This window comes from Microtus pennsylvanicus, chromosome 3 (assembly GCF_037038515.1).
Source record: "Microtus pennsylvanicus isolate mMicPen1 chromosome 3, mMicPen1.hap1, whole genome shotgun sequence".
NCBI lineage: Eukaryota > Metazoa > Chordata > Mammalia > Rodentia > Cricetidae > Microtus > Microtus pennsylvanicus.
In genome coordinates this window covers 21,104,534-21,117,550 of record NC_134581.1, presented here as the reverse complement: position 1 = coordinate 21,117,550, position 13,017 = coordinate 21,104,534, and the positions used below count along the sequence as shown (strand labels likewise).

Sequence of the window (13,017 nt, the reverse complement as noted above, 5' to 3'; positions counted from 1 at the left end):
TGGGGGGCGCGCTCGCGTCACAACAAATGGACTCTCGTCCCGCCCCCTTCCCAAGGCCGCGAATGGACTCACCCGCGTACGGGGTACGAGCGTGCCGCGCGTCACGTGACCAGGCGGAGGGGCGGGGCCGGGAGAGAGCCGTTTCGCGCGCTGCGGGTAAGGGTGCTTTTCGCGCCAGCGGCCGGGGTTTTGGAGGGTGACCAAGCGTGTGCCCTAGGCTTCGGGCGTCCGGTGCTTCCAGACACACAGGCAGGTGCTCCCGACCGACCTTCAGAGCCACTTCCTTATTGCACGCCGCGCGGAGTGGAAGGGACCCGGCACGGCGACGCTCCACCTCCCCTATGCACTAACGCATATGGTATCTCCAGCCTTTGGGCCGGAAGCGGCGGCGGTGGGCGGCTTTGCGTCCAGTGATACAGGATGGTGGCCTGCGAGGGCCAGTTTTAGTGCCGGCGCCGTGCTTTTAGCTTAGAAATACATCTACAAAGCTGTAGATTTTGAAAATGTATATTACGCGTCTAATATCTGAAAAGAGATATCTTGACAGTTGTGGCAAGCTCCCCTGCTATCACGTTTTGTGCCCAGAGATCTAGGGGACTGGTGAAGAGATAGGCTCTTAGAACTTGCGTTCAGCCTGAGTCTAAAGGAGACAACCTCAGAGATGAGAGTTTTGTATTATCGGGTGTGGGGGTGGGCGCTAGAAAGAGAAGGGTACATATGTAAAAATATGTTTAAGAAACCCGGAGAAGTTAGGATGTGCGGTAAGAGTTCGGCGCAGTGGGGGTTGCCTGGGCATTGTCTGTGCTTGCTTCTTTGTTCATGTAAAGGGGAGTACCCGACTGCATCACCCAAAGATCACTCATCGTGTTGTCTTGGAAGGACGGCCAAGCATTACTGGTGAAGAAGTGCAGGAGGTGGATGAAAAGCACGCCAGATTGCGAGCCTGTAGAAGAGGGACATGTTACAAAATATTGAGGCCAATCTGTAGAAAGATTGGGAGTCATTGGTACAGCGTTTACACGTTACCACTGAAACAGAAGTGTCCTACCCATCAGTCCAAAGCTGACCTGATTCGTTTCATAGATTAGTTAAGGACAGCAGCAAGCCTTCGAGGACAGAAAGCCTCCTAAAGCTGGAGGAGTCAGACCGCTGAAGAAAAGGGTGCAATCTATATAGACCTGGTCAGATCAACAGAGCAAGTGTGAAGTGTAGCCCACGGTACAGCCCCAAGAAGAAAGGAGTGATAGGAAAGTAGGAAAACTTGGGGAATTCTGGACTTGTAACTAGAACTGACAGGAAGGATTAGTTATACACTACTGCAGGTGGGAATCCTTCAGCTAGCTTCAGTGAGCACTGGCTAGATGCAGTGAAATCTAAGGATAAACGCTAAGCCGTCACCTGGTTCCTAGGTGGCAGGAGGAGCTGATGGTGGTGGAGTGGGGGGGTGAGTGTAGAGGCCGGAGGTCAGCAGCAGTGTCATCCTCTAAAACTTCCACCTTGAATCTTTCACTAAATCTGGAGCTTTCCAATTCAGCTAGACTGCCTGGCCTGGCTATCTCCCAGAGATCCTCCTGTCTCTGCCTCCCAGCTCTGGGATGACAAGTGTGTGTCACTGTGCCAGGCTTATTATGTGGGTGCCAGGATCTGAATTTGGGTATTTTTGCAGAGCAAGCACTTCACCCACTGAATTGTCTCCCAGGCCCCTTCTTTGTCAGTGTTGAAAGTAAAAAACCATTCCCCCCCCAAAACCAGATAGTGCTCACTTGCCTCAAATACCGTTGGAGCCAAGTGCATACTTGTATGGCAGAGTTAAACTGCAATGCCAAAGGTTGTTTCTTACATTGTTTCTTACACTGGTGGTGGTGGCCTTCTGTGGGTTGCCACTTTTTGCAGGGAGTACAGTGGGGTATATTTGTGGAAAGGAACAAACTTGGAAGCTGGAAACCCAGAAGTACTCCATGATGACCAGTCTTGTGAATTAGATTGCCACTGTTTCAGGAGAAAAATTAGGAGTGGCCTATGGTCAGGGAGCACTGGGGCCAGGCCCTGCGGAGGGCCAGCAATGTGACTCAGTGGCATAAAGGCCAGCGAAACCTGGCAACTGAGTTCTACCTCTGGACCCACCTGGTGGAGGAAGAGAACCATTTACCCCAAGATGTCCTTTTACTTCCACATGTACATACACAAAGAAATGTAATTTTTTTTCCAGAGGAAGAGGGTTGGGTGTTGGGAGCACAACATGAAGGTCCTTGCACCCACAGATCTCCAGGAAGACTAGGAAATGTTCAGCATACAGGATTGTCTTTCCAATGGGAAAAAGTGGAAAACCTCTTCTTCCATCCAGAAAGCTGGGAATTGGAAGTGACTAATAGCCTGGTGATTTGTGATAATCTGTTGGGCCAAGCTATATCAAGCTCGCACAACCAGGACTGGAGAAATAGTCTAAATAACCCTTACAATAGTGTATAACCAGAGACTCCCCCAAACGTCCACAGCCAAGACCAGAGGTGGCTAATAGTCCAAATGGCCTCTGTGCTATCTGTTTGACTGAGACCGAGACCTGACCAGACCCTTCCTTAGGCCCTTAAGCAAGTACAGGTGCCTATCTCTAGAACCCATCTTCTTGGAAGAAATAGCATGTACCCTGAGTCAAGTTTTGTTGTGATTATGCTTCCTTGTGCACTGGGGATTGTATTGCACCAGGTAACTTTTTCCAAATTATACTGTGTTTAAATGTGTTTGAAATAAACCACCTGACATCAGACTCCCCAAGTGTGATCCAAGTTGACAAAGTCAATCTGAACCCTGTTTTCATTCTCGCTTCCTCACAGTTTACTTCCCTGCCTGGACACCTGCAGGACCCCCCCTCAGCTGGGGATGTAGGTCATTTGGTACGGACCTTACCTAGTATATACAGAACCCTGGGTTCAATTCCCAGTACCTCGGTGGCACATGCCTATCATCCCATTGGTAGAGGCGGGGGAATTAGGAGCTTAGGCTGATTTTGGCTAGGGAGAGAGTTTGAAACTCCGTCTCAAAAAAAGAGGAGGAGGGCCCGTTGGGTGGTGGTGCACACATTTAATCCCAGGACTCAGGAGGGAGAGGCAGGTGGATCTCTGTGAGTTCGAGGCCAGCCTGGTCTACAGAGTTAGTTCCAGGACAGTTATGGCTACAGAGAAGCCCTGTATGAAGTGGAAGCCCAGAGGGACACACAACCTGGAGCCGCCACTGTTGATCATGGATACTGCTTTCAGAGCTCAGTCTGGACGCTGTTTAAGAAAGGAAGTGTTTCCTTGGCACGCCCGTATTGTTCCTGCGTTAAGGGTTAGCAGTTGGTCTATGGCTAGTCACTTCACACGTTCCAGCTCAGTGTCACCCTGCATGTTCCCATAGCTTCCGTGTCTCAAGAATGCCAAGGTTTGAGCCAAGGCAGGTGGAGATTTGTGCCAAATAATGGGGAAGGGCTTAAGGAGCAAGAGATGAGACTCAACAAAGACATAACAAACAGGGAAAGATTGTATGATTGTAAAGAAGGCTACATTTAGCTGCAGTGCCTTTCAGGGCTGTTTTCAGAAATGTGTTGCTCTCTGTTACGCTAGGAACTTGTCTGTCAACTAGACCGTCTCTATACACAATCAAGAATCTGTCAGTGAAGTGAGGAAAGAGCTGTGGTCTTTTATATTGTCACATGACCCATGTAAGATGGGCCATTCCTGGGATGGTATTAAGAAACAAAACAAACCACAACAAAACCAATTTCAAGCTTTAAAATGTGGGGAATCCTGGTCCTGGATTATACTGTATCCTCATTATGACCTCTTTGGCTTACAGAACTGACGAGACCAAAGCTGCAGGAAAATGGACAGCGAGGTGCAGCGAGATGGCAGGATCTTGGATTTGATTGATGACGCTTGGCGGGAAGACAAGCTGCCATACGAGGATGTCGCGATCCCACTGGTAGGTCGGGACAATGAGTCAGAGGTGTAATGTGGTGAGGCCTTGTGGATGCTGCTGGAAGGTGAGATGCCAGGGCCCAGAAACCCGTGCTGTGGCATCTTCTAAATCTAGAAGCCTCTGGAAAACAGCTAGTTCATCTCTTCGTGGCTCAGAACCATCTGGTGTAACCACCTTAGTTAGGGGTCATTCCAGAGCTGGTACCCATATTCTCAGAGTGATGTTGTGTCACCCAAAGCCAAGGTGAGCCAAGCATGAGTTCAGTGCATCACCACAGAGGAGCGAGGAGCATGTGTGTCCTCACTTCCCGAGTTCAGTGCATCACCACAGAGGTATTTTACGTTTGTAAAATCGATGCAAGTGATGCAAACACATTTGGGTTTTTCTTGCATGTGTGTGCACCTGTGTGCTATGACACACATGTAGAACTCAGGTCATCAGCCTTAGCAGCAAATGCCTTGACCCACTGAGCCATCTTACTGGTCCCGATTCAAATACATTTGTACATATTGTAGATAAATATCATTTACTATATGTTGAACATAATTTTAAGGAGAAAACTACCTAAAAAATAGTAAATAAGAATTCCGTGGGAAAGCCTAACTGAATATTAAGCAGCAGTTTGTCAATACAAAGTGTAACTTCAGGTGATTGCACAGAAATACACGGTATCGGTGAACCCTGGGGCCAAGCACAGATTCAGCAGAAATAGGTTCACGTGTATCAGGGAATGATACCAGATTCTGTCTAGTGTGGTCCTGTGGGATGTGAGTTAGTCTTTCCTGTGTTTTTCCACTAGGGGGAAGTCTCATCTGTTACATTGTCAGTGTCCCTTACCCAGCCCATATTGTCACATAAGCATTTGGAGTGCAGCATTGTTGTTGGTACATTTGCTGTATTTAACAACACATTCCAGCAAATCTGATTTGCCTTTACTGCATTTCCAGAAAGGTTCAGCATTGGCTGTTGTCAGTGTTTTCAGCCACTCATCCTAGTGAGTGTCGTAGAGCACCGGACACCCAACGCAGTGCCAAGCACTGGATCTAAATGTCCTCATTCTATCTTACCAAAGCCTGAGATGTGAAAAAAGCTAATTTTTTTCTTCCATTTGTGAGATGGGAAACAAAGGCCCCATGAGTTTGAATTATCTCATCCAAATAAGCCAGCGAATGAATGAATGGCAGCTTGGGACTCCTCCAGTCCCTGCCCTCGGCCCTTCTGCCACACTGCCTTTTGTAAGAAAACCAGAGTCACATATTCCATTCTGAAAGGGGAAGCGAGCCACGCTGAACAGAACCTCTGGTGTTTTCCATACATCAGTTTATTTTGACTCTTTAGACTGCATATCGGTTATGGAGGCTGTTCTTAGGACCTCACGGGCTTTAGTTCCTAGCGCTCTTGTGTTTTCAGAAGTAAGTATTCAACCCCGGGTCCACACCTGTAATTGCAGCTCCTGAGAGGCAAAGGGAGATAGGATAGAGTTCAAGGTGATTGGCTGAGAGTGTGGCGTGGTGGTGAGATGCTTTGAAGCATGCGCGAGGCCCCTGAGCTCAGTCCCTACCAGCGCAGAAGCCGCACAGAAGGTGACTTAGTGAGTCTGAGGTCAGCCTGGGCTGCGTGAGACCCATCCCTAAACTAAACAGAAAGAAATTTCCTGATGGTTGCCGTGGGTGTCCTTCCCTTTCAGAGTGAGCTTCCAGAGCCTGAGCAGGACAACGGTGGCACCACAGAGTCTGTGAAAGAGCAGGAGATGAAGTGGACGGACCTGGCTTTGCAGTGTCTCCACGAGAATGTCCCACCTGCCGGAAACTGACACTGGGTTTCTTTCTCTTGGTAGAGTTTTCAAAAATATGTAGATCTTTGAGTAATAAATCAACTCTCAAAAACATACACCCACTTGATGTTTTAGGAACAAAACACAGTGTGAAATGTTCTGAATGAGAAGCTGAGACTTCTCAGGCATGCAGACTGTGGTCCTCGAATCCTGCAGTTAGTCCTGCACTTGCTAGCGCTTGAACACAGTCCATTAAACATCTGCCTTTAGCTCCAGTGCGGCTGCTGTCAACGCCTAACACTTCCCAGCTACTGCCATGTGTCCTCCGGCACAGACAGTTGAAGATACAAGTGGGAAAGGCAAAGAGGAAGCCAGACGTGAAGGGAATCTCAGACCTGTATGTCCACGCCTGAGAAGCATTCTGAGTGGAGGTAACCTGTAGGTGTGTGTGCCTCAAGCAGATACCCACTCACTGATGACTGGCATTCCTAAGGTTCCCAGGCTATTTTCAGACCTTCCCTAAAAGGACAGACTAAAAAGTTACCTCTGAGGAGCTAGGGGATGGTTTAGTCAGCACCTAAGTTTGATCCCTAGAACTCCAGTAAACACTGGGTTTGGTTGCCCAGTGGTGTGTGTTTGTAATCCCAGTTAGCTGTTAGTTCCCTTTGCTCCCTGTCTGTGGTTGTTACCATTGGGACACCGGAAGGGTCTCTATTTGATGGAGTACTCCTTTTATTCAGAATAGTAATGGCATCTCATATCTCAGAGCCCCTGCAAATAGAAAATGCTTTGGATCCAGAAGCCAGTACTGGAGAGAGGCTGGAGAGGCTCAGGTAGTTAAGAGCACTTGATGCTCTTGCAGAGGACCTGGGTTCAGTCCCTGGTGTCCACATATTAGCTCACACCTGTCTGTGACCGCAGTTCCCGGGGTTCCCTTCCCCTCTTCTGGCCTCTGAGGGCTGCACATGTGAGGTGCATATGCACACGTAGACAAGGTGCTCAGACACATAAAAATAAATCTTATTCTCAAAAAGAATCCGTGGCTTGCCAAAACACTCATGCATATTTCACCACCAGACTTATCTCTGTTCACCCCTCGCCAGCCTGTGGCTTTGTGGTTTCAGAGGAAACAATACGACGTCCCCTGGAAAGTTGGTTGCAGCAACTTCCCTGTGCCCCACAGGCATGCAGACTCACCTGCCCTGCCTGCGAGTCATCATCAGAAGTGAGACCACAGCACCATACACCCCTTCTATAACTAGAGACAACCTAGTAGAAGAGAATCACCTTGAAAAAAAATAAATAAAATCCAGTGTATAAACTAAGGATTTCAACATCAGGCATGTAAACTGAGGGCATGACCGTTCCAAGGTATGGTTGAAGGGAAGATTTTTACTGTATATGTGAGGGAGAGAAGAGCCAGAGGCACCTGGAAGAGTTCAGGGTAGAGAGAGAAATATTAACCTGATCATGGTCTGAACGCTGTAATTGATTGTGAGAAGAGAGAGAGGAAAGCGAGAGAGGAAGAAAAGTAGACAACAGAGAGAGAGAGGCAAAAGAGAAGCATAGGCCAAATACTAGGGTTCTAAAGAATGAGATGCCTGTGAGCTGAAGTTTAGGGTAGGGGCAGGGTGGGAAGAGCCACAGGCACTTGTGCTACAAGGGAGACTGGAAGTCAGCATATGCTTTGGGATGCTAATAGGACCTTAGATGGCTATTTGTCTGAGTTCCTTTCGGAGCCTTTCTTGGGAATATTGGAGCACCAGTAAAATTGAAGTATTGCCTTGATTTTGACTGAAATGGGATATAATCTCGATAAGACCCCTTTTGGGGCTGGAGAGATGGCTCAGTGGTTAAGAGCATTGCCTGCTCTTCCAAAGGTCCTGAGTTCAATTCCTGGCAACCACATGGTGGCTCACAACCATCTGTAATGAGGTCTGGTGCCCTCTTCTAGCCTGCAGACATACACACAGACAGAATATTGTATACATAACAAATAAATATTTTAAAAAAAAAAAAGACCCCTTTTGATTTGTCTGATTGGCTTTTGGCTCTCATCTAAGTAGGGACTCCATGCCCAGGAATGTCCTGATTGTCCAGCTTGACCTGATAAAAACAGAATTGTGATTCATTGTGTCCAATTAAGTGACCTAAACAGGACCAGTCAGAGACTGTTAACTCTGGCTTTGGAATTTGAGAGGACTAAACAAGAGAAGGCAAGCTGGGGCTGTAGGGTGGCTTTCTTTCCCGAACACCCAGAGGAGAAAGTGTCTATTGCTAGAGAGGTTAAGAGGCTCTGTGACCCTCGGTGTCTGCCAACTTCTCCATTGTATGCCTGGGTTCAGATTGACACTGCTGGAGTCATCTTGAGTCATAGCCACCATGGCTGCACCCTCGCTGCTGTTCCCTGCAAGGCTTTCTAGCAAACTATAACTAGATAAAACCATTAGTCGGGCTCAGCGGTTAAGAGCACTGCCTGCTCTTCCAAAGGTCCCAGAGTTCAATTCCCAGCAACCACATGGTGCCCTCTTCTGGCCTACAGGCATGCCTGCAGGCAGAGTGCTGAAAGTACTGTATGCATAATAAATTTAAAAAAAATAAATAAAAATAAAACCATTAGTCATCTGGAGCTCTACACCTAGACTTTGACTCCCAGGATGGACCTGACGCTTGCATATCATCTTAAGAAAACTGTATGCTCCTGCCCTGGCTTTCATCCTAACTGGCTGAATATGCCCCCACCATCATATCTTCTCACCCAAATTTCAGGGTCCACCTGGGCTTGCTGCCACCAAGAAGCATGATTCCGACATTAAGTTCCCGGGTATATGCGGCACACCACAGTGGTAGCTCTCTGGCTCTCCTCAGTCTCACTAAGAGAAAGAAGCGACCTAGTCTCTATACTTAGTGCTAGGCGGTGGATCTATGTGAGTGTGAAGCAAATCAGGTCTACCTAGCAAGTCCCAGGGCTACGTAGTGAGATGAATGAAAAGAGGTCCGTTTCCATGGGATCTTTGTTTACTTAGGGATACTTGGGATGAATAAATATTAAACTAATAGCTGTAGAAACTATAGATTCAAATCGGACATATCTAGAAAGGATAAAGGATGTGACTGAGTTTGGGTCCCTAGAAGCAGAGCCTATGGTGAGGTTTCCTGTGCAAGTGTGATGAATCAAGAGGCTTCCAGAAGCCTCGAAGAAGTGGGGCAGACCGGAGAGAGCCAAGCAAGAAATGCTTTCGTGGCCCGTGATGGTGGTGCACACCTTTAATCCCAGAACTCAGGAGGCGGATCTCTGAGTTCAAGGCCAACAAGAGCTAGTTCGAGGACAGGTTCCAAAGCTACAGAGAATCCCTGTCTTGAAAATCCAAAAGAGAAAGAGAGAGAGAAATGCTTTCGCTCAGAGTCTCACTTTGGGGGCATAGGTACTGCTATGAATCTAGTGAATTGTCAGTTGCTAGCTTCCAGCCATCCCTGGGAGACAGTATAAACACAGCACTCCAGAGAACATGAGCTGGGTACCTACGGCAGCCTACACTCAGTGGCTAGAGAATGGGTGAAAGAAAGTAGGGAAAGGGGTATTGCTGAGGCACAGCAAAGTAGACTCAAATAGATTTCATTTGCTTTAATGAAAATGTGACATTTCTTATACCCCCCTCGAGTTTGTGCACGAACACATGATGCACGAGCCAAGTGGACGGGGACACGTGAGAGGTGACTATTGCCTATAGAGAGAAAACTGTCCAAAGCCTCTAAGTGGAACTAGTGTACGAGCAAGGGACCTGGGTGGGCAAGAGGCTTCTCAGTATTTTCCTGAGTCACTGAAAGGTTTAATCAGAGCTAGGATCATTTTGTTTTATTTTGCTTTTTCGAGACAGGGTTTCTCTGTACAACCCTTGCTGTTCTGGAACTAGCTCTGCAGACCAGGCTGGTCTCAAACTCACCAAATGCTGGGATTAAAGATGTGGGACATCATCACCCAATTTTGGTTTTTGTTGATTTTTTTTAATATAAGTCACCCCAATATATGGATTTCATATGCAGGAAGTACAAAAACAAAAGAACTTTACACTGAAAGAGATTCTGGTGCCTTGGACCAGCAAGGTGAAGGTGGAAGTAGAGAAGCTTGGGATAGCTCTTCCAAGTAGACCTTGTCCAGGCTTGCCCACTGCACAGTATTTCCCACAGTGAGAACTCTGTCTTGTGGCTGTATGGCTCTAATACATACAGTGTGAGCCGTGTTTTATAATCCAGGACTGAATTCTCCGAGCAAAACACAAGCCTGCGGCTACAACCTCTGTCCCTAAGAAAACAACAGAGTCCAGGAGCTGTCATCCAAAGCTCGGTTTAGACCCACCCCTTCATGGTATAGTAACAGTGACAAAAGCTGTCCATCATCCGAAGCCCAGTTTAGACCCACCCCTTCATGGTATAGTAATGGTGGCAGCTGGGATAGATGAAACATTTCCATGGCTCAAAGATCTCCAGCCTTGGCTTCCCCTTTTAGCTGGATGTCACTGTCCTTTGAACAGAAAATGGCAGCTTAAAATTTGATGTCATTTCAAGTGAAAATCAGCTTGTTGCAGGTTAAGAACATTATGCAAGTCACGCAAATAACAAGTGACTTCCAACCCAGACTGTCGCATTCCTAAACCTATGTCTTTCCAAAGGCCACATCAATGCCCTAGGAAATCCCACCAGATTTCTTACAATTTTCTCATTTGTCTTATTTCTAGAATGGAGGCAGAATTGAGATAATTTTTATTAGGGATCTTAGATACATGAAACATTAGATATTCCTGTTTAATTACCAAAATAATGTCATTGCCTCAAAAACTCAAGTCTCACTAGTTTTCATAGTCTAGTGTCAGTGCCCCTTTGCACCCAGCAGGGGTCGCTCAACGCCTTTTTTAAAGTGTGTGTCCAGTTCCTAGTTCCTTCCTATACCAAACTCCTTCTGTAAATCCAGTGGAAGCAGCAAGGCCTGAGGGGCTCTCCCAGAAGGGCAGCTGGGAGCCAGAGGATAGACGCCCCTAGCCTCTGGCCCTAAGCCAGCCAGGACTGGCTCCACAAATGTGCCTCCCCAGAAGCATGCATTTGGGTCAATACTTGATTCTTCTTGTCTTGAATCCCTCAATAGCCTTTGACTAAGGGCCCACGTTTTCGTCTTGCAAAGGATTCTAAACATTATGTACTTAATCCACAGCAGCCATCTGTCGGCGTTCCATGCCAGATAGAGAGTAACTCAAATGGCACTACATTGAAGGAGTGCACATTTAAGGTCCTATACAAGCAGACTTTAAAGTGCCAAAAAAACAGGCTGGACCAGGAGAAGCAGAGCAGAGGGCAGGGATGAGCATCCTTGCTGCCCTTTGGGACTTCTTGCTTCTCTCAAGATCTCCCGAGGGGGTTGCCATTGAACTCCCTTGACCAGGGTCTCTTCGGGAAGCCTTGCCTAAGTGACCACGGGGGAGGGGCAAGTATAGAGATTCTGTAAGCCCAGCAAGACAGGTGTGTGGACAGCTAGGAGCACAGGAGTACTTGAGGCCAGGTTATCTATCGCCCCACTCCAGGGCATGTCCTTACTGCGGCTTGCCCTGGCTCATAGCCAGTAACTATGTAACCTTCCCTAGCCCTGTTTCAGAATAGACCCTTTAACCCAAACAAGGTAGGAAACACATGACAACGGCTGGGGAGCGTGTTCAACTCCTTGGTCCATTACTCAGTAGTATAAAGAGTTTTTGCCTGTGCTTTTTTTTTATTTGTTTACCCAGTTGATTGACCATATACAAAAACAATTTTTGTAGTTCAAGATTGGCCAAATCATAGCAGCTTCCTTTGTTTTCAGCTGGTATTATTCTGAGACTTGATTGTACATATATAGAAAAATATGCACACACACACACACACACAAGCCAGATTTGCTGGGGGCAGGAGAAGGGGACAAAGGGTGGAGAATTCAAAAATACCAAATGACTGGAGAGGAAGTGAGGGAGGGTGATGTAAATACCCATCCCTGTTATCCATGTCTTCCCTGGTGACTCAGATCCCCTTTGTGGAGATGCCACCACCCAAGGGCTAAAAAGATTTTCCTCCACCCTTGCTCTGGTCCTGCTTCGCCCTTTTGGCACCTCTGCCCCCAGTTGCCTTCTCAGTAGCGGCCCTTCCCCCACTGTCCTTCTCCCAGAAGGCTGCTCACTGGAGCTGGTACCCATGCTGGTACTAGAGGACTTCCCGCGGGAAAGAGAGGGAGCTGTGTCCCCGCCTCTTCACCAGTACCTTAACACCCGTGCTCTTGACTGAGACCCCTGGGTTCATCTGCACAGCTCTTGCCTTCCCAGCCTCTCTCCTCCCAGTCCCTCTTCTCATGGCTGTGATGATGTTAGAAGATGCCAGCTCTTACCCAGGCTGCTGAGGAGACAAGGAACTCGGGAGTCTTAAGACTACAGGCACCAAGGCATCGGAGCCCTGGGCTGGCTTCAGAGGACTCCTGGCAGAAGCGGGGAGGAAAAGTCCTCTTTTCCCATGGACTTCTCACCCTGTGGCTTTGTCTCGATCAACCAGCCCATCTCCCCATGTTCCCGTTGTCTCTGTCACTTTTATTATCCTCTTATCTAGAAGCAGTTACACTTCTCCCCACTCTGCTTTCATATTGCAAAATCTCTGAAATAGACTTCGTGTCAAATTCACAGCTTATTTTTCTCACATAATAGTTGTTTATCTAACATTATCTATGCATAAAATGCATATAGTACACTAAGTGCACAAACCTTGAAACAGAAGCACGCGAGTTCAAAACCCGAAGCCAAGCAATACTCCAGCTGGGCAACCCCTCAGGGGTTATTACCTTTCTGAGCTCAGGTCTCCTTGGAGCCGAGGTTGACAGGACTGCCTGTATCCTGTGCATCTCAGAAGGTCCGGTGAGCCAGTGGAGGTGATGTGCTAAGAACAGTTTGAGACCCGTGGCAAACACCTGTAAACCTGAGCTGTTGCTTCTTATCGATCTAATGCAGTACACATCTCAAAGGCATCCTACGTTAAGCTCAAGAGTCGGAAAACAATTTCATGACCTTCAGAGACAGCGAGGTTCAAACAACAATGAATCAGAAGGCAGAAGGCCTGGGTTTGAGTTCTCTTTTAAGGGAAATAGTGCTGACCTTCCATTGTACTCAACAAGCACAATACCACTGAGCTCCATCCCCAGGCTGACCTCCATTTAAGCTCTAGTTGACTCCTTACTGACCCTAGGACCTAGAGGAGTCTGTCTGCTAATTTCTCTGAGCCTTCCA

General features: G+C 47.6%; 2 protein-coding genes across 6 annotated transcripts in view; one reads left to right on the top strand and one right to left on the bottom strand.

Moving 5' to 3' along the window:
* The window catches only part of Cep63 (centrosomal protein 63), a 79,388-nt gene extending 79,185 nt beyond the window's left edge, over positions 1-203 (bottom strand). For 2 of the 3 annotated variants that reach the window (XM_075964850.1, XM_075964852.1), the window contains exon 1: positions 73-203. The gene's annotated coding sequence lies outside the window, so the exon portion shown is untranslated. The remainder of the gene's footprint in view (positions 1-72) is intronic. The other variant, XM_075964849.1, reaches the window with a different exon arrangement.
* On the top strand, positions 63-5,842 carry Anapc13 (anaphase promoting complex subunit 13). 3 transcript variants are annotated; one of them, XM_075964860.1, is made up of 3 exons: positions 63-156; positions 3,832-3,957; positions 5,642-5,842. In XM_075964860.1, the coding sequence occupies exons 2-3, from the start codon at positions 3,859-3,861 to the stop codon at positions 5,765-5,767; spliced, it is 225 nt and encodes a 74-aa protein (XP_075820975.1). In that variant the 5' UTR covers positions 63-156; positions 3,832-3,858; the 3' UTR covers positions 5,768-5,842. The 3 variants fall into 3 exon arrangements, with proteins under 3 accessions (XP_075820975.1, XP_075820976.1, XP_075820977.1); XM_075964861.1 differs by lacking the exon at positions 63-156 and adding an exon at positions 160-249; XM_075964862.1 differs by lacking the exon at positions 63-156 and adding an exon at positions 270-358.
* Positions 5,843-13,017: the final 7,175 nt, after the last annotated feature.